Genomic DNA, 23059 nt, shown 5'->3' on the forward strand with positions numbered 1-23059 from the left:
GTGATGTGTGTGTGTTTGTGTTTGTTTGTGTGTGTGTGTGTGTGTGTGTGTGTGTGTGTATGTGTGCTTGTTCTGAGGCTTGAACTCAGGGCCTATTCTGGGCTTTTATGCTCAAGACTAGAACTTTACCACTTAAGTCACAGATCCACTTTTGGCTTTTTTGGTGGATAACTGGAGATAAGAGAATCTCACAAACTTTCCTGCTCAGACTGGCTGTGAACTGCAAACCTCATATGTCTTCCTTCTCAAACACCTGGCTCCCAGTGACTTGTAAAGTCTTTTTTGGCTGCTAAAACATTCCTGAGCCCTGTTTGGCACAGTTATCATTAAACAGTCTTTTGATATTTGAATTTACACTCTTATCAATGCAACTGAAGTAATTTAAGAATAGAACTTATGTTCTTGTGAGAAGTAGGCTTAATATTTATAATAAAGATGAATGGGCAAAGTATTGAATTGTATTAAGATTAATGAAAGTTCTGCCTGAATATGGCATATAAAGGCAAAATGAAAATAATTAGCTAATGCCACAGTAAATTTAGTAGTTTAATATTTAAATAAATATAATCAAACTAAAGTAACTAGAAACTAACCTATTAATCAACAAAAATATATTTTTCAGTATTAATGTAAAGTTATACCCTAGAAGATTATAGAGCAGTAAAATACTTAAAAATAACTAGCTCAAAAAAATGTAAATTGTGTTGTATTTTGTGAGGAAGGTGAAAAATCTTTTAAAGAGGATGGTTGTGTGTTTTGACTTTTTTCAAAAGAAAATGGAAAGCTAAAATCATCTTTTACAGCTCCAAATGTATGAGCTGAAGTGTCTGATGGAAAAGAAAACATAAAGGCATCTTCTCCTTCTGGTTTCCCAAATAAGTTTCCTGTAGAAGATAAACATAGTGAGATCATGCCATTCAGCACATAAAATTTATATAACCTAATGGATTATAGCATACTACATGCAATAAATATAGTAACATCCAAGTGTTTTTCTATTTAGCAGATATTTTTAACATATTTCTCTTATATGCATGGCATTGTCCTTGGTACAATGGAAGATTACAAAAGATATAAACTTAAGCCCAACTTGCAAGAAACAAGAAACTTGTGTACATAGTGAAATATGGAGTGGAAATAAAAGCACAAAGACCCAGAAATAGGCATGCATAGAAGATTAGGGTAACTACAATCAATTCAACTTGGCAGGGGCACTGAGAAATAAAAAAGATACATTAAATCAGAATTAATAATGGTGAGCTTAGAAAAATTGCTGAATGTCCCACTATAGAACATGGCCTTTATTTAATGGGTTAAAAGAAAATCATTAAGCATTTATGACCTAATTTGAACAGCTTCATAACGTTTACTCAAAAGAGCAGGTGTAAAAAGGTTAGAATAGGAGAGCCTAGAAATAGAGACAGATAAAAGGGAAAAAAAATCTATGGTCCAGAAAGAGAGAGCAAAAATCTCACCTCATCTACCATCATAGCAATGAAAATGGGGGGAAAAAAAAGTTGAATCTGAGACATACTGCCTAAGTAAACTTATTTAACTAATATTTATTAGCCAGAACAATGTTTATTTATGACATTATTAATAGAAATAGACAGAACAGTGGAAAGATTTCTACAGTTTTAAAAAGAATATTGGGTTGGTTTTGGGCTTTTTTTTTTTTTTTTTTGCCTGTCCTCGGGCTTGAACTCAGGGCCTGAGCACTGTCCTTGGCTTCTTTTTGCTCAAGGCTAGCACTCTCTATCACTTGGGCCACAGCACCACTTCTGACTTTTTTTATATATGTGGTACTGAGGAACTGAACCCAGGGCTTCATGTATGCAAGCAAGCACTCTACCACTGGGCCATATTCCCAGCCCCAAAAAGAAACTTTTTAATTTAACTTCACATATACAGTTATTTGATTGTTGACTCTCAAAATTGACAGTAACAAAAAATATTGTTTTTTATTCATTATATTATTTAAAGCTATAAGTATGTCTTTTTAACATCTTAGGTTTAATTTAAAATCATCACTAAAAAATTTAAAATCAACAGTAAAGCCTCACTTGAAATAAGTCATCTAAGTTATCTATACTTTTTCTATACCCAGACATTCACATAGCGAGACCAAAGGAGGATATTCTCAGGAGAGGATCACAAAGGCTCAATGGCTATGTGCATATGCTCATATAAAATGATGTTTATGGAGATGAACTCTCCAAGAAATGGAAATAAGAGGTTCTTGTTATTTTGCTTTTTGTTTCTATTTGTTTTTCTCCTTTGTTGCTGTTTTTTATTTCTGTATCTTTTGTCTTCTATGTAAGTTTACTGGTTTTGGTGAGGATCAGGGGAGCACAAAAATGGTGGGACAAAGAATGAACAAATGCAGCTGGTACTAGACATTATGTTGAAAATGAACTATACAACTTGTGTCGGGAAGGAGGTTGGGAGGGGAATACTAGGAGAAAACGAAGAAAGAGGTGACACTGTTCAAAAAGAAATGTAATTATTACTTGACTTATGTAACTGTAACCCCTCTGTATGTCCATTTACAATAATAAAAAGTAAAACTAAAAAATTCCTATATGAAGATTGAGTGATATTTCAATAAAGTTGAAATGTATTTTGTGTGTACATGTGCGTGTGTGTGCGCGTGTGTGTGTGTGTGTGTGTGTGTGTGTGTGTGTGTGTGTGTGTGTTGGTTGTGGGGGTTGAACTCTGGGCCTGGGCGCTGTTTCTGAGCTCTTCAGCTCAAGCTCTACCACTTGAGCTACAGCACCACTTCTAGTGTTCTGGTGGTTAATTGGAGATAAGCATTTTACAGACATTCCTGCCAGGCTGGCTTTGAACCACAATCCTCAGATCTCAGCCTCCTGAATAGCTAGGATTATAGGTCTGACCTTGAAATGCATTTTATACTAAAAAGAAAATTCAAAACTTTTATTCTATCCCATGAAATTCCAGATACATATAAACAATTTCCTAGTTTATTTTCACTTAGGTATCTAATAAATCAGTGTTTCAATAATACTTTCAAAAACTAAACTCCAGTCTTCCCACATTTCAGCCAATCACATTTCATGAAGCTCTAGTCTTGGATCACTGACATCAAAATCCTGTGTTTTTTTTTTCCTTTAATCTTTACATTCAATCCATAAGCAAATGCTCCCATCTCTACCTTCAGGAAATTTTATAATTCAAATGAAGTGTTTTCTCTCCACTTCTGTCACTATCTCAACCATCAATTCTCATTTGCATTATTTTAATAGCTTCCTAACCTCTCTCTCTGCTTTTACTCTATTCCATAGTTTGCTCTCCCTCTGCCATCCAGAGTAATTCTTTAAAACCTGTTAGATCATTTCAGTCTTTTGCTTAAAACCCTCTAATATCTTCCCGTCTCACTCAGAAGAAAAATAAAAAAATTTAAGTCTGTAGACTGACATAATTTGCTTCCTCTCTCATCTCTCTAAGTGAACTTTTCTGTATTATTTCTATTTCCATATACAAAGAAAAAGGAAGGAGAAGGGAAAAGGGAAGGGAAAGTGGGAGGAAGAAAGGCAAGGAGGGAGAAAGGGAAGGGGAGAGAGGGAAAGAAGGAAGGAAAGAAATTGGAGTAGGAGAGAAGGAGAGAGGGGGAAAGGTGGGGCGAGGAGGAGAAAGGGAAAGGGAGGGGAAGGGAAGGGGGAAGGAAAGATCAGTGAGTGTTATAAAAGTAGGGTGGAAATTAACATGTTTTTATATATAGCAAACTTCAAATCACTTACCAATTTCTTGTGATGAGGGAGGATTTAAATTTGCTGCAGAATAATGCTCATTAAACTGGAAAATAATTCCCACAAATTATTACTTGTGAAATAAGTAGACCAGTATATACAGCAGATCTAATATGTAGAATTACAGTAAGTCATAATTATATAACATAGAATTGCACTTAAAACAAGTTCTGTTTTAGGACTGGGTATATGATTCTGTGGCACAAGCCTTGTCTAGCTACATGATGACCTGGGTTCAATATTCAGCATAAAAGGAGAGTTGTATCTTCAAAATCTCTTACCCACATTAAAATAAGGTCTATCCCAGAACTTGGGATGAGGACCACCAGCCTGAGCTACATAGAAAGATTTGGTTCAAATAAGCAAGGTTTTTTTTGCTCAAGGCTAGGGCTCTGCTACTTGGGGCACAGCTCCACTTCTGGCTTTTTGATAGTTAATTGGAGAGGAAGAGTCTTATGGACTTCTGACCAGGCTGGCCTCAAACTTAGATCTTCAGATCTTAACCTTCTGAGTATCTAGGATCGTAGGCATGTGCCACCAGTGCCGGGCTTCCGGTATTTCTGTTTTATCTTATACTAGAATTTTTAGCCATCCCTTGCCACCCCCTCCCACTTTTTTTTTCTTTTGCCAGTAACAGGATTTGAACTCAGGGCCTTCCATTTGTTCAGCTTGCTTGCTCAGCTGGCACTCTACCACTGTGCTTCTAGTCCAGCATTTTTGCTGGTTATTTTGGAGATGGGGTCTCCAAAATCACTGGTTTCAAGACCACTGTTTCTGGATCACAGTCTTCTGAGTAGTTAGGACTACAAGCATGAGCCAAACGTGCCTGGTTCATTCTTTGCCTTTTAATGGAGCATTTAACTCATTCATATTGATGGAATTATTATAAAGTTCTAATTTTCTACAACAGTTTACTATTTATCTTGATTCTTTTATGTTTTATTATTCTGTTCCTTCTTTTCTGCCTTAGAAAAAAAACTTTTTGGTGATACCGGGGTTTGAACTCAGAGCTTTGTACCTGCTAGGTAGGCTTACTACTACTTGAGCCATGTGCCTCAGCTTTTTTTCCTTTCGTTATTTTTTAGTAAGGTCTCACTTTTTGCCTGGGCTAGCCTGAATTTTCCTATTTATGCTGGGATAAAAGGTGTATGCCACTGTGTCTAGCTTTTTATTGGTTGGGAAAGTGTATCATGAACTTTTCTCCTAGGCTAGCAAAAATTGCAATCCTCTTGATTTCAGATTACCCATTAGCTAGGATTATAGGCATGAGCTACTATGTCTGGCTAAAGTTTTTTTTTTTCCTTTGCTGTTACTTTTTTAAAATAGAATTTTATCTTAATTTATTATGTTTTACTTTTGAACATTTTCTTATTTGGTCAGTCTCTTTCCCTAGCTCTACCACTGCCAAAAAAAACATTAAATATAAATTTGCTATTCTTCTAAATACATTCATTAACTACCTGAAAATGAATTCATTTTTACAACATAGTCTTCCTAAATATGCATTCATATATCTATGTATTCAATAATTCTTCTGTGGTTTTGTAGTTTTCTTTATTTAAAACGCACATTTCCTATTACATTATGTACATTTGTTATAGCTATAAATGAGAATTTAGTCATTGTTATTTTCTTCATCACTAGTCCATTCTTTCTAGGAATTTACTTCAGTAGTTTTTCAAATAAGCACTTAAATAAAAATTGAGGCAAAAGTTGAAGACCTGCAATATATGAAATGTACTATATCATTTCTTGAAAAAAAAGTTTCAACCATTTACTGTAGGATGACAAAGCAGTTAAAACTTTTAATCTACATAAAAATACCTAAATGAGCAATAATAAGAATACTTTCATTATACTACTACTTCTATAGCATTATTAAGTGGTTGGTACTTTCCAAGATGTTTTATGTATGGGCTGGGGATATGGCCTAGTGGCAAGAGCGCTTGCCTCATATACTTGAAGCCCTGGGTTCAATTCCCCAGCATCACATATACAGAAAATGGCCAGAAGTGGCGCTGTGGCTCAAGTGGCAGAGTGCTAGCCGTGAACAAAAAGAAACCAGGGACAGTGCTCAGGCCCTGAGTCCAAGGCCCAGGACTGGCAAAAAAAAAAAAAGGTGTTTTATGTATATAAATTCATTTAATACAAACCCTATCATAAAAATTATTATTTCCATTTTACAGATAAGGAAACAGAGCTTCTCTACTTCAAATACCACATGCAAAACATATCCAAGTTATTATCTGACTTCATAGTCTAGTTTCAACCACTACACAGTATTTCTCTACTCTTACTAACAGCATATCTTAACTTTTTAATGTACTCACTAAATACAGAAATAATCTATCATGATTTATGTCAATGCACAGTAGAAATATTAGGAGGAAATTGTTTTCTGGGGAAGGGGCAATATTGAGGTTTGAACTCAGGACCTTGTAGTTGTTAGGGTAGTGTTCAACTTACCATAAGAGCCACACTTCCAGCCCAAGAATTATTTATCTTTTAAAACTAACCAATGATAGTGTTGCAAGGTACACATATATAGTTGAAAAGACCAACTTATGACAGCATTTTAGGTTAATTGATAATATGTAGTTTGCTTAGAAGTTAAAGACATTAATTATAAAGTCAAATTAATTTAAAACTACAAATTAAATCATCTCGATTTTAGCTGGGCATCAGTGGCTCACACCTGTAATCCTAATTATTCAGAAGGCTGAGATGTGAGGATCACAGTTTGAAGCCAATGGGGCAGAAAAGTCCCCATAAGACTCTTATCTCCAATTAACCACTCAAAAACCAGAAGTGGCACTGTGTCTCAAAGTGGTAGAAAAGCCCTGAGCAAAAGAGTTCAGAGACAGCACCCAGACCCTGAATTCAAGCCCCCCCCCCAACAAAAATCATCCCTATTTTGAGGATTTTTGTTGTTCTGTTTTATTTTCACAGTGTTGGGTATCAAATCCAAGTCCTCACCTGTGCTAGGCAAACACTCTACTACTAATCTACATTTCAGGTCTATATTAAGATTTTTTAAACAATTGGTTTTATTTTAGTCCCAAAATAGTTTGGTACTAAACAATTAAAATTATATTAAGCTCCGGTGTACAATTTTCAGAAATAAAACTTTGACTCATATCTTTACCTGATCTGATGAGTTTTCTGAATCAAATACAGAGGAGTCAAATAAATTCAATCCTGGTGATCTAGTAGCAAAACTTGTAATAAATGAAAATCCAGGAGATTTCTGTGTTTGACCTTCAGGTACTGTATTTCTATTTCTGTTACAGAGAAATTAAGAAGTTATTAGAATATTAAAAAGCTATTTTGGAACAATGCAGACTGTTAAGTACCATAAGTAGTGGCATAGAGATAAAAACTAGTATAGCAGAAAAAATAGCAAGTAGCTACTAAAGTGACAAACCTATGGGAAAAAGATGGTTTGGGTGGAAAATAATGTAGAAAATTCAACTTGAGGATAATAAGAATACTTTCTGAGAATATACTATCAGGCACAATTCAATCAGGTACTTTCATAAGAATAACTTATTCTACACAATAACTCAGTGAGATAGGTAGGTACCACTGTTCTAACTTTCATTTTACAGTACAAGAATTTGGAAGAAAGAATGGCTAAATGATATATGGAAAAGAAGTACTAGAGTTGAAATTTGAATGCAACAATTCAGATTCAAAGTCTGAACACTTAACCTTGACATTGTCTTCCAGATCTCAAAAGCCAGTCACAAGATGTGTCTTACAGAGAAGGCAGACATTAAATAATGCTATTTAAAGGAGTTTAACTATAAAATGATCTGAGAAGAATTAGACAAGACGGTATATAACACAGTAATTAGAAATAAGGATTTTATGTCCAAAATTGTCTAGGTTTAAAATCACAACTATAACACTGACTAGTTTTATCAGTAGATTCTACTCTCACATCTAGAAAATGAAGATAACATGCCTACAATTTAAATAGTTGTTATGAACTGTAAATAAGTATTATTTATAAAGTGTCTAGAATAGTGACTTGCACATACTGTTGCTTAAGTGTTTTTAAAATATAGTAAGAGCTGAGATTGTAGCACATGAGTAGAGTAAGTATTTGGCAGGCAAGAGGTACTGGGTTCAATCTTTAGCACCTAATATACTTTTATATGTGTATTTACATATATATTAACTTTCCAGATTATAATTTTCTCATCCATGAAGAGAGGTTTTAGCATATAACATTCACAGATTTCAAATGTGATGATTTATACTTTGAACATGCTGTGTATGTCAACACCCATGATATTAATATATAAAATTCTTACTAGTAGTTCAAAATACAGATATAGAACACAGGGGAGTGATTCCTGATGAAATAAAGTCTATTTGACATGTGTCTTAGGAGAAACTCATGGTTCAATGTTAAAGAAGAGACCGAACTAAATAAAAAAGGTTAATTGCAGCACTACTTTCTTGGCTACAAACCACAAGTCTGTATTTTACAGTTAAATATTTGTGTTAGATATTTATGCCTAACAGAATGGCAAGTCTTGCTTCAGACACCACAACATATGGAAAATAACTGCTAGAACATTAATGAATATTAAATCCATAATCTTCCACAAATGACAGTAGATCTTTGGCTTGACCTTTTTAATTTTTTCATAATTTTCTCATTCTTTGGAAAATCTTATATCTATATACTACCATATGGAATAAATACTCAGAATCTACATATCTTCAATTAAATAAATGCTTCAGGAAAAATGTTTTGTTATGAAACACTAAAACATTAAAAATTGTTCAGAGGAGTGTCTATATGGAATTTCATTATACTAGCCTCTCTCCTTTGCATTCATTTCATAATAAGCCCCGTACAAGAGTTATATAACTCAGCAGAGAGATAATTTAATTATAAATAGTACTTAAAACCTTACATTTCAAACAAGGGACTTTTTGGAATCTGTATTTTCCCCAAAGATTCAGGTGTCTTTACAGCTTCATTTCTTAAAAATATAGGAGTTTCAGGATTTTGTGAAAACATTTCAGCCCTTTCTTCTACTTTGTCACTAGTATTTTCTATTGGCTTTTCAAACTGTTCTGTACATGTTGCCTGCAATTCAAAGTAACAGAAAACTTTAGTAATAAATGTTACTATATTAATAAAATGACACAAAATATACAAGGTAGGAAATCATCATATTTTTTTCTCAAATTTTTATTATCAAACTGACGTACAGAGAGGTTACAGTATCATACGTTGGGCATTGGATACATTTCTTGTACTGTTTGTTGCCTTGTCCCTCATGCCCCCCTCCCTCCCCCCCTTTCCCTCCCCCCCCAGGTGTTCAGTTCACTTACACCAAACAGTTTTGCAAGTATTGCTTTTGTAGTTATTTCTCTTTTTTTACCCTGTGTCTCTCGAATTTGGTATTCCCTTTGAATTTCCTACTTCCAATACCAGTAAACATGGTTTCCAATATACTCAGATAAGATTACAGAGATAGTGTAGGTACAAACATAGGAAGGTGATACAAAACATTATCAATAATAGAAACTACACATACACATAGGACGTTGAAAGTAGTTACAACTGTGATATATCACTTGTTTCCATAACATGGAGTTCATTTCACTTAGCATCATCTTATGTGTTTCTAAGGGTATAGCTATTGGGCCTTGTGATGCTCTGCTATGGCTTGCCTAAACCTGTACTAATTATTCCCAATAAGGGAGGCCATAGAGTCCATGTTTCTTTGGGTCTGGCTCACTTCACTTAGTATAACTTTTTCCAAGTCCTTCCAGGAAATCATCATATTAATATGATCATTTCACAGATAAAATAAGTAAATTAAAAATAATTAGTGAACTGTTACTAAATATACATATTTTTTTAAAAGCTAGTTATCTTTAATTTTTGTTTTCTTCCTGGCTCTCATGTTCCTTATTCTCATCTAAAAACAGCCAGTGGTCAGGGCCTAATGGTAAAGTGCTTGCCTTGCATGCATGAAGCCTGGGTTCAATCCCTCAGCACCACATATGTAGAAAAAGCCAGAAGTGGCGGTGTGACTCAACTGGTAGAGTGCTAGCCTTGAGCAAAAAGAAGACAGGGACAGTGCTTAGGCCCTGAGTTCAAGCCGGGACTGGCATCCTGAGCATACTGAAATTGAGGAGAAATACTTAAGAGTAGTTTTCTTTAAAATTACAACATTGCCTTCTGAAGAATTGTCTATGAACTTGAAAGGGGAAAGTATTTAAGCAATTCTGCTCTCATTTGGTTCATGTTAGAGTCTGCATCTGGAATATTCTTCCTCAAAGACCCAAGTGTTAAAAGCTTGAGTGCCAGCTTGGAACTATATTCAGATAATGGAAACTTTAGCAAGATTATCTTTAGGTCATTGGAAGGATGGGGGAAGTATGTAATGGAAGGGGATTATGGCACCTTAGTAGTCACTTCCTCTTTTTTTCACTTTCTATCCATGATGTGAGCAGTTTTGCACAACATCTACCACAAGCTCTAAAACTGTGAACCAAGACAAATCTTTTCTCTTCATAGTTGGTTATCCTAGATAGCTATTATTTCAGATAACAGTTAGCAGAAAGCTACTAACACAAATGATGTCCCTGTCCTTTTTTTTTTCTCTTTTATACTACCTTTTCCATAAATATTGAGAACGGAAATAACAATTTTCTTGTTTATGATTTTGTAGGCCAGAGATGTTATTTCTCAGATACACACTACAATAAATTCTTTTACAAAAATTTTTGAATCTGTCAAAAAAATTTTAATGTGCCTTTTTTTTTTTTGGCCAGTTCTGGGCACTGTCCCTGAGCTTCTTTTGGCTCAAGGCTAGCACTCTACCACTTGAGCCATTTCCGGCCTTATCTGTTTATGTGATACTGAGGAATAGAACCCAGAGCTTCATGCATGCTAGCTAGGCAAGCACTCTACCACTAAGCTACATTCCTCACCCCAAAAATGTGCCTTTTACCTGTATTTCCTTACAGCAATTTTTTAATCACGTAATTGGACTTGTTTTAACCCCAATTAGCTATGGTAAACTTGATATAGGAGAATTGTCAATATGTATCATCATTAACATTTTCTAATATTCAAAAATACTTTTTCAAGATACTTTTATAGCAACAACTGTTCTTGAATTGCAGTAGCAAATCATTCAGTCTTATTAAACAAATTTTCTTTCAATTATAATGTAGTTGTGGCACCAATATATGTTATCAATAATAATTTTTGTATTTTTTAACTGTATTTTTTTGTGTGGTTTTTCTTTTTTGGTACTGGGGATCGAACCCAGGACGTTGCACTTGCTAGGCAAGCGCTTTGCCACTGAGCTACAGTATCCCAGCCCTAATTTTTGTATTTTTATATAAACTTCTATGGCTTCATTTTTTAATCTGAAAAATAGAACCTGTATCTCTCTAGAATTCTGATTATCAACCAAATAACAGCTAACATAAATCTCACTGTGCTAAATATAAGTTTAGGGCTGGGGATATAGCCTAGTGGCAAGAGTGCCTGCCTCGGATACACGAGGCCCTAGGTTCGATTCCCCAGCACCACATATACAGAAAAACGGCCAGAAGCGGCGCTGTGGCTCAAGTGGCAGAGTGCTAGCCTTGAGCGGGAAGAAGCCAGGGACAGTGCTCAGGCCCTGAGTGCAAGGCCCAGGACTGGCCAAAAAAAAAAATAAAATAAATAAATAAATAAATAAAAGTTTAAAATGGAACCAGTATAAAATTACAATATTTTACTTAGAAATCAAATGTTTGACTTACTTGTGAAGTACAGTTTGATTCTCTCAATTGTCTTACTGTACCTTTATCTCCACATTCTGCATCTGTTATATAAGAAAAAAAAAGGTTGTTCTTTTTCAATTTTATTGTAAAATATAAATGTTTAAGTATGAAGTTGCCAATATTTAACTTTTAACCTACAAAAAGGGCAATTTCATATGATTCAACACAATAAATACAAATAAAAGAACAAAACATATTTATAGCTTAACAAACAAAATTATAAAAAGAACACTCGTGACCACCACTCAGATGAGGAAATCAAGCATCGTGAACACTACAAAAGGTCTCAAATTCTCCATATCCTCCTTCCTCAAAGTAATCCCTATCTGACTTCATGATATTCATTTCCTAACTTGTATATGATAAACTATAAAAATTATTACCTTATTTTTCCATTTAAAAATATCAGATGAGGGCTGGGGATATGGCCTAGTGGCAAGAGAGCTTGCCTCGTATACATGAGGCCCTAGGTTCGATTCCCCAGCACCACATATACAGAAAACAGCCAGAAGTGGCGCTGTGGCTCAAGTGGCAGAGTGCTAGCCTTGAGCAAAAAGGAAGCCAGGGACAGTGCTCAGGCCCTGAGTCCAAGGCCCAGTACTGGCCAAAAAAAAAAAAAAAAAAACAATCAGATGAAATGTTTTTATTGCCTTGCTTTTTATTTAGCAATATGCATGTAAAATTGTTGAATATAAACATATTGTTGAATATAAACAATTTTCTCATTCTTATTAAGATATTTTGTCAAATGTTTTCTATGCATTCTAATGCAAATGAGTATTTTTGATGTTTCTTTTAAAGTTATTACAATACTGTAATAGTCTCTTAGATATATCTTTGTGTGGATATAGCTATATTTCTCTAAATATGTACTTAAGAGGTAGAAGTAGGAAGTATACTGTAGGTCTATTTTTTTTCAGTCGCGGGGCCTGGGTGCTGTCCCTGAGCTCTTTATCTCAAGGCTAGCTCTCTTACCACTTCAGCCACAGCATCACTTCCAGTTTTCTGGTGGTTAATTGGAGATAAGAGTATCATGGATTTTTCTGCCAGGGCTGGCTTTGAACTAGAATCCTTAGATCTCAGCCTTCTGAGTAGCTAGGATTAGAGGCATGAGCTACCCATGCCCAGCTATCTATCTTCTAATACCAGATAGTTGTGCTAGTTTTTGTTCTAACAACAAACCAGTCTAGAAATCATTTAATCTCACAAGACTAAACTACTGAGTTCAATTACAATTTAGGTATGGTTTCAATTCTTTAATTGTTTATAAAGGATAGTTCCCTATTACTCTTTTCTTTTTCTTTTTCTTTTTTTTTTTGCCAGTCCTGGGGCTTGCACTCGGGGCCTGAGCACTGTTCCTAATCTTTTTGCTCAAGGCTAGCGCAGTGCTGAGGAATGGAACCCAGGGCTTCATGCATGCTGGCAAGCACTCTACTGATAAGCCACATTCCCAGCCCCAATAGTACTACTTTTTAATATTTAATATGGTCATACTTTTGCATTTTACTAATCTAGTAGATATGTAAGAATATCTCACTGTCATTTTTACAGTTCCATGAGTTGCTGAGCATCTTTTCATGTTTATCTTCCACAAATACTTATCTTTTTAAACTGCTTATTCATATTTGCACATTGCTTCAAATTGGGTTGTCTTTTCCTTCTTTTTATTACACTATTATTATCTTTTAAAAATATGGAATGCTTCATGAATTTGTATAACTCTTGTGCAGGGGCTATGTTAATCATCTCTGCATCATCCCAATTTTAGTCCATGTGCTGCTGCACTGAGTCTATCTTTTTTTCTTCTTGATTCTGTTCTTTTCACATCATGTAGACTACTCTTTTTGAAAGTTTTATGTATTGCAAATATATCTTTTGACATGATGACTCGCCTTAGCTACTCTTTTGACTTTAAAAAGTTCTTAATTTTAATATAGTTAAATTTATCACTTTTCTCTTATAACTAGGCTTTTCAATTATTTAAAAATTCTTAAACACTTCAAACCATTGGGAGAGGAAAAACTGGGGCGAATGAAGGAAAGGGTGATTTTTGACCAAGATACATTATACGTATAACCTGACTTATAATTATGTAAAGACTTTCTACAATTACTTTTTAAATTTTTTTATTTTATTTTATTTTTTTGCCAGTTCTGGGGCTTAAATCCAGGGCCTGAAAACTGTCCCTGGCTTCTTTTTGCTCAAGGCTAGCCACTTGAGCCACAGTGCCACTTCTGGCCTTTTCTATATATGTGTTACTGAGGAATTGAACCCAGGACTTCATGTATACGAGTCAAGCACTCTTGCCACTAGGCCATATTCCCATCCCTCTACAATTAATGATAAAAAATTTTTGAAACTTTAAAGGATTCTAAAAATCCTTTCCCATATTTAAGTCATACATCTGTTTCTCTATGTGATCTTCTAAAGCCTTTGCATTTTTTTGCCTTTTGCATTTGAGTCACAATTATCACTTTTTACCACATATTTCATCACATTGTACAGAGGTTGCTGAAAGTTATCTTTTTGTCTTCCAAAGTAATTATATGTCTTCATTACATGTGTTCAATAATAGCTAGAACAATGCCAGTTATATACATTTCCAACATTTTATTTTAAGGGTTTATTGTTCCTAGATATTAGATATTGCTCCTGTCTAGTACTTTCAACTTGGGATATAGAAAGGATATAAACAGATAGAACATACAGATAAGAATATACATCCTACCTATAAAAGTAAGATTGTAGTTTTACCTAGAAAAAAAGCATGGAAACTATTTATCTGTGTGGGTGAATCCCATAGAAGTAAAAAATAACACTGAAAGAATATGACTATTCTGTCAGGCACTTGTAGCTCATGTCTGTAATCCTAGCTAGGCAGGAGGCTGTGATCTGAGGAACATGGTTTGAAGTTAATCCAGGAAGAAACATCTTATTTCCAATCTGCCACCAAAAAAGCCAGAAGTGGAAGTATAGCTCAAGTGGTAAAGTACCAAACTTGAGCAAAAAAGCCAAGTGAGAATTGCAGGCCCTGAGTTCAAGTCCTAGTACCAGAAAGAAACAAAAAATTGACCATTCTGAAAATGTATATATCTACAAAACTTTCATGTTTTCAGAATGAGGTATTTCCAAAATAAGAGTCAGTAATCAAACAAAATTTGCAGATATTTATATAGCATAATATGTGGGATAACTTTTATGTATTAATGTATTTTCAAAATGTGTGTGGTATACATATATGGCACATATACATATTCTTGCATGTATTTATATACATATAGACACATACATATGTATGTGTACATATGATATATATAAGAAGGGAGAGGAAAAAAGTATTTTCAAAGATGGATCAAAATTCTAATAGCTAGCTGAATTGGGGATATCAAATGCACACATATATTCTGTGAGCCCTCTATGATTTTTTCCAGAGAAAATGGCCCAAGATGATAAAATACTAACCATTACTGCAAAAGAGTATAGCAATATTTATAACAGCAAAACAAATATCCTAGAAACAACCAAGTATTCAATGTGAGAAAGTGGCTTAATAAATTATGGCATATTCACACAATAAACCATCATACAGTTACTACAAATAAAACTAATGACCTAGAGAAACAAGCTCAATAGTTTGTCAAGTAGGAACACAAAGGATATAAAATTATATGAGATATGATTCAAATTCAGGGTGGAAACAAAAAATATGTATGCATAGACTAAAAGAATATGTACCAGTAAGTATGGGCATCAGCTATGTCTGTGTGATGGTATTTTGATTCCTTTATATTTTTGGTTTCCAAATTTCCTACAAGGAAATGCATTTGGACTATATTAAGGAGAAAGTGTACTTTAGGGCTGGGAATGTAGTTTAGTGGTAGAGTGCTTGCCTAGCATGCATGAAGCCCTGGGTTTGATTCCTCAGCACCACATAAACAGAAAAAGCCAGAAGTGGTGCTATGGCTTAAGTGGTAGAGTGCGAGCCTTGAGAAAAAAGAAGCCAGGGACAATGTTCAGGCCCTGAGTTCAAGCCCCAGGTCTAGCCAAAAAAAAGCATACTTTAATGCTTGGCCTGTGTGGGCAATTAACCAAAGATGAAAACACCCGAATAATTTATTTGAATCACACACACACACACACACACACACACACACAATTTTTTACTCTTAGGAAAAATATAAAAAGCAAATACCTGAAATGGCTGTGTTTTCTTTTTCAAACCACTGATTACAGCTTGCTTTTTTCTGTAAAGTTAACCTCAAATACAATAAGCATAACTTTATATTATTTTCTTAGTATTTACTAAACATTTCAGAAATTAAAGCCTTTTCTTTCCTCCCCTACCCTTCTCCTCCTCTCCTCTCCCTTTCTTTCCCTCCCCTTCTTCTGCTTCCCTTCTGGCCCCTTCCCTTGCTTTTCCCCCTTTCCCTCCCTCCATCTCTCCCTCCCTCTCTTTTTGTCTGTCTCTCTCTCTCTCCCTTCTTCCTTCTTTCCCTTCCTTCCTTCCTTTCCTTCTCTCTCCTTCTTTTTTCCTTCCCTCCCTCCCACCATACCTCCCCCACCCCTCTTCCACCCTGTCTCTGTCTCTCCGTGTCTCTGTCTCTCTCTCTTTCTCTTTCTTTCTCTCTCTCTCTGTCTCTCTCTCTCTCTTTCTCCATTTCCTTTCTTTCTGTGTTGGATATGGAACATATTTGCTTTACCAGAGATATATCCTTAGCCCCTCAAGAATTTTATTTTTAAAAGTTACCTGAATTGCAAACAACTTTGTGAACTTTTAATAGCTGTAATATCACTCATACCAGAGTCAGAAAATACCTGCAAGAAATTAAGCATTATAATTGGCTATATAAAACAATAAGCATATACCACAGCTGCTCAGAGCTCTCTCATTATATTAACATTTCATTCTTCTATCATCACTCATTATCAACATCAACAACTACAAATATTTATTAAAACTACTACAATCAAAACTAAGTCAAATTCTGAGAAACAAAAAAAGAGACTCTCAAGCTAGCTGGAAATAGTGAGTGGTGTACATCTGTTATTCCACCTACTTGGAAGGTAGAGATCGAGAAGATTGTCGTAAGAAGTTAGTCCTGCCAAAAAGTTAGCAAGATACTCAACTCAGCCAACAGACTGGATGTGGTGGCATGTGCCTATAGTTTTACCTGCATGAGAGGCACAGGAAAGACCATCAAGCTACAGCCTGGCCCCAGGCAAAAATGGAAAACTATTTTTAAAAAATTAAAAATAGCTGGATGCAGGTGGCTCATGCCTGTAATTGTAGCCACTTGGGAGGCTGAGACCTGAGGATTTGGGTTCAAATCATGTTCAGACAGGGAAATCCATGAGATTCTTACTTCCGAGTAACCACCAAAAAGCCAGAAGTGGAGCTGTGGCTCAAGTAGCAGAGTGGAGTCTTGCTAGGTTTTTGCTGAGGATGGCCTCAAACTTCCAATTTTTTATCTCTACCTCACAGAAAAGTGGAAAAGATGTGGCCTGGTCTGGTCCAGTCTGATTTGTATGTTCTTCCTTCCTTTATAATCTCTCAAACTGAACACAGGAAAGGAAAACAAATTAAAGCCAGAGCTTTCTTTTTAATGTACATATGAAAGAACTAGTATTTCACTTTTAACTTTAGTTTAATATTGTCTAAACCACTGCTTTATTTCAAGCTTTCATTTTTCCTGACTCATTTGGGAGAATCCCTAATTTTTTATTAAATTCAAAATGAAAGTATCTTTGTTTTAAAAGGAAAGTTCATCTTCATTTTTGTTAAACAGATTAATGTAATCTATCATTTTATTATCCTTTTAGAATAAGTGTCACCTTCCCTTAAAGAACAAATGCAGTTACTGCTTTGATCCATGTTTTAAGCAATACATGTTTGTATATGTCTCCTTGACACAGTTTAGAACTTAGAATTAAGCTTGTTATCTGCATTTTATTACTAATATTGTGAATCAGTCCTACTTAACCTCACAAAGTTATACTGAGATTTTTTTATTTTATTATTTTATTTTATTTTTGCCAGTCCTTGGGCTTGACTCGGGCTGAGCACTGTCCCTGGCTCCTTTTTGCTCAAGGCTAGCACTCTGCCACTTGAGCCACAGCACCACTTCTGGCCATTTTCTGTATATGTGGTGCTGGGGAATTTAACCCAGGGCTTCATGTATGGAAGGCAAGCACTCTTGCCACTAGGCCATATTCCCGGCCCCTATACTGAGATTTTTGAATGTTGGTTAATGTGATAGATGAAAGTAGATATACTCCTGTGGTCAAGAATCTTTTTATTTCAGTGATTTCATTTCTTTCCTGTTAATTACTTTCTTATAAACTGTATTTCTCAACTTCTGAAGACAGAGGTGGTCCTCTGACTAAGTTCTGGCTAATGAAATGATAACATAGTTTAAAAGATTCTAGCTTCCTTTTTATTGTCTCTATAAATTTTTAAGAATTTCTATATGTTTTTATGTTTTATACATTGTTCACCCATTCTGTCACATTTTAACTTTTGCTGGTGTCTTTTGTTATACAGGTTCTTTATTTGGATAATTGATCAATTTGTCTTTTCCAGACCACACTGTGCTTTGATAATATTTAAAAACATATGGGAAATGGGGTGCTGGTAGCTCATACATGTAATTCTAGCTACTCAGGTGGCGGAGATCTGAGAATCATGGTTCAAGGCCAGCCCGGGCAAGAAAGTCCGTGAGACTTTTATCTCCAATTAATCACCAGAAAACCAGAAGTGGTGTTGTGATTCAAAGTAGTAGAGCACTAGCCTTGAGCAAAAGAGCTCAGGGCCAGCACACAAACCCTGAGTTCAAAGCCTATAGCTGACAAAAAAATAATCTTTAAAATTTAAAAAAATGTATGGGAGCTGGGCACCAGTGGCTCACACCGGCTCACACCTGTAATCCTAGCTATTCTGCTCAAGTGGTAGAGTGCCTGCCTTAAGTGAAACAGCTAAGGATATTTTAAAGATGGTACTAACTGAATCACATATTTATGAATCAGAAATACATCTGGTCTTGTTTTCTATTTCAATGCTTTATAATTGCTCTATCCTCTCCCAGTCTTCTCTTATTGGCCTAATTTGCTTTGCTTTATCTTTTTTTTTTTTTTACTGCCTTAAATTTTATGCCTTCCTTTTGTCTTTTGATGGTTACCCTTAAATATTTAACACATGTTCAAACATTTGAATTTTTCCACAAATGGATAAAATTAATCAGAATTCATGTGTTCTCCCTTCCCAGCTCCATCCCACAGATCCCAAGAGTTTAGTTTTTTTTCTTCATTTATCTTCCTTTCCTCATTCCAAATTAACACAATCAAGACTTTCAGTACCAGAATTTTAGATTTTATACTTAATATTCATTTAGACTTAAGTGTCATTAATTATTTTGGTTAACCTTATCATGTATAAGTTATCACTTATATTATTAACTGTGAATTTGTTATATTTTTATTATATTTCTCATCAAAAAATTTCCCTCTGAACTGTTTCCAGGGAGGAGAAAGGGACAAAAAGATGTACAAAATCAGCAATTAACTTTCTGGTTGTGAATTCCTTGTAGTTCACAAGTATCAAAAACTGCCTCTCATCTTTCTCACTCAAACTCCTGCTTCCTCTTGCTCATACCAGACTAAAAGCAGAATGGATATGGAAGAAACAATGATTAGCCAAATACCTAACCAATCACCCTAATCACTGTCTCTGGATCTCTCCTTTGTGGAATATGCATATCCCAGGTGATAATTTCCTTCTTCAAATCAATCCTCCTTTCTAATTTCAGAGATTTCTCTAAGTTTCTGGTCTACTAGGCACAGGGCTTAGTATGTTTTGAATATTATTTTATTGTTGTTATTAGGTGTTATACAGAAGAGTCACCATTTCACAATTCAGTGAATGTATGTATTTCTCTTGAATGCTGTCACCCTTTCCTTCACTTTTCCCCTTTTTTGCCCTCCTGTCCCTGCCCACAGTGAAATAGTTCATTTTCCATCTAGTATATACTGAATACCAGATTGCATTTGTTTACCTTTCCTCCCTCCCTTTTTGCATCCACCCCACCCCCCCCCCCCAAAAAAAGCAGAAGGGAAAAAAAAGAGCACACATAAACACCAACAACAACATAAATAACCCATGCTTTCATTTCCCAGAGTATGTTTCAATGAACAGTATTTTAAATGTTTAGGGGAATTTCACCTTTGGCTTCTTCACCTGGTATCCTCTGGTCTGACTGTGTGTGAATACCTAAAGTTGTGTATAAGTTGTCATGTCAGGGTTTGGTATGTTAAAGCATCTTTTCTCTCACTTTAAGAGAAAATGGACTAGTTACAGTGTAGGTTCAGAATTCCATATTCAAATGTTAAATTTTTAGACTTTGAGTTTATACTAATGACTGATATAATTAACACACATACAACTTCTGTATCCCAGATGCAGAATATTCATTATTTCATTTAATGAGAGCAAATATTTGTGCTGTTAAAAAATAAATACCTACTTGTATATCATTTTCTTTTTGTCTGAAGTCAACATTGGCAATCTGTGACTGTTTGATGGCACTTTCTTCTTCATCTAATTCGGAAGACAGAATCAAACATGATCTCCAACTACCCTTCCATCTTTCCCTCCAATTTTTCCCTTCCTCCCTCCTTTTTGCTTTCTTCATTTTTGGTGGTGAGAATAAGATGCTAAGCTTGCATTCTTCCTCTGAACCTACACCCCAGCCTTCACCTCTAATGTTTGACTCTAAATTTGTACCTGAGAAAATCAGGTCTAAATGAATATCTAAGATTCAGAATTATAAAATTATATAATTCACTTAATTACTCAATTCATCACTATATGTTATTATAATAACTATTAATGTGAAAAGACTAAATGAAAAAAACTACATCCTTTTAATGAATAACCAAAGAAGATTTACAGTAGTGATATTAATGATATGTAACGAACAGACAATCCAAGGTAGTCAGTCTAAAACATGTAGTCTAATCTGCAGACCCACTGGAATGAAATATAATTTTCACATTTTGGCGACCAAGTTACAAATACTATTAACACAAGTCTGCTCCCACTTAAATCACACATACTGGTAATATACAAGATCTCAACTAAAAATGTAGTTATTTATTTATCTTCCTCTGACAACTATCAGACCAGAACACTTTTTAAAATTCTTTATTATCTTTAAGTCACTGCACAAAGGAGGTGCCATTTAACAAAGCAGTTTATGAATACAATGTGTCACGATCAGTGTCACACCCTTCAACATTCTTAGTCCCCCTTCAGCCCCTCCACTCCCTTACTTTCATAATTTTGTGGTATATATACAATTAATTATTGGCTGAATTTTTAATGTATCATGCAAAGCTTTTCTTTCTCAAAAAAAAAAAAAGACAGATGTGAAATTCAGATCTTATTTGCTCTCAGGATTCAAAATAGTACTTTCCTCAGTCTGCAGATCCCCAGAACTGTTTCCTTGCTTATACAAAATGATAACTAAAACTCCTTTTTATTTCTCCTATGTTTGCAAAGAAAAAAGTTTTTAAATAAAAAACAATTCTGTACCTGTAACTCTTGGTCGTGAAGAATGCATCTTTATTGGTCTCAGTAATTTCTGAGATTCATAAGGCAGAAATAATTCACTGCTTTGTAAAGGATTATTCAATACAAGCACATGTTCATCTTTTTCAAAAACTCTAAAGAGTAAAACGGATTGCATTCAATATTAGCCAAGTAAATATTAATATAGTTGAAATCTAGAAGAAATATTTTGATTGTGTATAGTTAAAAAAATCTTTTATATTTGCAGATAATTAACTAAATTCCAGGAAATTTAACAGACTTACTCAATATTATTAAATTACTTGGTAATAGCATCAGTGCTAAACATACTTGTGCTCAGTATATCATATTTTTATTTTTAGAATATAACCAGTTTAAAAGATATTTTTAAACAGAACCAAAACATGTTAAATTAAAACGTTAATCATATCATAAATAACATGTCTTAGATTTCAAATTACTTCAAACTTAAAAAAACCTAGAAACAAATTAGCTAGCATAAATATATAAATTATTAAATCACTATTACAATCATAAATGTCTTTTAAGGCTTTTTGCTAGAAGGATAGTTTTATTGAGTTAAATCAAAGAACTAGAATATACACTACTAAAATACATCACACCTCTCTATCAGCAAGGGACACATTCCACGATCCCTAGTGGATAGCTGTAACCCAATTCTATCTCCCTTTGTCATTCTCCCTCCTTCTTTCCCCACTTCATCACTCCTTCCTTCTCTCTTTCTCACTCTCTTTCATCATTGATAGATATGTTTATTTAAAGTTTTATTGTTATTATAAAGGTGATGTACAGTGGGGTTACAGCTACATTAGTCAGGTAAGGAGTACATGTCCTTTTGAACAATGTTACCCTTTCCCTCACTCTCTCCCAGTTATATGTTTTTCACATATTTTTTCTTATACATAATACACAAATTTAATGTCTCTTCCTTCTTAACTAAGTACTTAGTACACATTGTGCTACAACTTTTGCAATGTGAAGTGTAATAGGAAAACTAGCATGAATTTCTTTTTTCTTTTCTTTTTTTTGGGGGGGGGGCGGGGTCATGGGGCTTGAATTCAGGGCCTGGACACTCTCCCTGAGCTCAAGGGTAGCACTCTACCACTTTGAGCTACAGTGCCACTTCCAGTTTCCTACTGGTTAACTGAAGATAAAAGTCTCATAGACTTTTCTACTTGGTCTGGCTTCAAACCATGATCCTCAGATATCAGCCTCCTCAGTAGCTAGGATTACAGGTATGAGCCACTGGCGCCTGGCCATGAAATTGCTTTTTCCTTCTTCACAATGGGGCAGACAGAAGATTCATTCTTATTGAAATATTTTAGCAATCTAAGCATATGACTGTTTTCTTCCCTAAGTGAAAACTCTGACCTCTTTAATTAAGAAAGTACGTTATAGCTTTCTAGCAGATGTACCAAAATTATAAGCATCACTATTTTTGTGCTTTGGGCCATTTTAAAATATAAGGGTTACTTGCACGTAGCACAATGATATCACAATGGTCAATTTAATACAAAGTGGTTAAAAGTGGTGTATAACACATAGATACACTGGATAAAGAGAAGATTCACATCCCAAGTGGGACAGATCAAGATGGCATTGAATTTTATCGTACTACTCCTGTGAAATTTATTTCTGAAATTGCCCATTTAATATATTTGGACCATGGTTTGCCACAGGTAGATGAAATGGTAGAAAACAAAACTATGGATAAAGGGAATCTACTATATATTAAGTAAAAAAATGAACATGGGTTTAGATCAGCTCTTTACAATATAGTCTTTATAATAGTAAAATATGAGTAAAGTAAAATTCTGTACATTTGCTTATTTTTGCAACCAAGTTCATCATAAATTAAAACCACCCTGCCATG

The 23059-nt window shown here is 34.7% G+C and overlaps 1 protein-coding gene and 1 pseudogene across 1 annotated transcript in view; both read right to left on the reverse strand.

Moving 5' to 3' along the window:
- Positions 1-684: 684 nt before the first annotated feature.
- Positions 685-23059, reverse strand: part of C14H14orf39 (chromosome 14 C14orf39 homolog) — a 36500-nt gene continuing 14125 nt past the window's right edge. The window contains exons 9-17 of the mRNA XM_048361995.1: positions 21169-21299; positions 20099-20172; positions 16330-16397; positions 15045-15049; positions 11562-11623; positions 8702-8877; positions 6916-7051; positions 3762-3816; positions 685-884 (exon numbers count right to left, since the gene is read on the reverse strand). Of these exons, the coding sequence (XP_048217952.1) occupies positions 685-884; positions 3762-3816; positions 6916-7051; positions 8702-8877; positions 11562-11623; positions 15045-15049; positions 16330-16397; positions 20099-20172; positions 21169-21299 (907 nt within the window). The remainder of the gene's footprint in view (positions 885-3761; positions 3817-6915; positions 7052-8701; positions 8878-11561; positions 11624-15044; positions 15050-16329; positions 16398-20098; positions 20173-21168; positions 21300-23059) is intronic.
- LOC125363685 lies at positions 13270-13367 on the reverse strand (annotated as a pseudogene).

This window comes from Perognathus longimembris, chromosome 14 (genome assembly GCF_023159225.1).
Source record: "Perognathus longimembris pacificus isolate PPM17 chromosome 14, ASM2315922v1, whole genome shotgun sequence".
NCBI classification, from domain to species: Eukaryota; Metazoa; Chordata; class Mammalia; order Rodentia; family Heteromyidae; genus Perognathus; species Perognathus longimembris.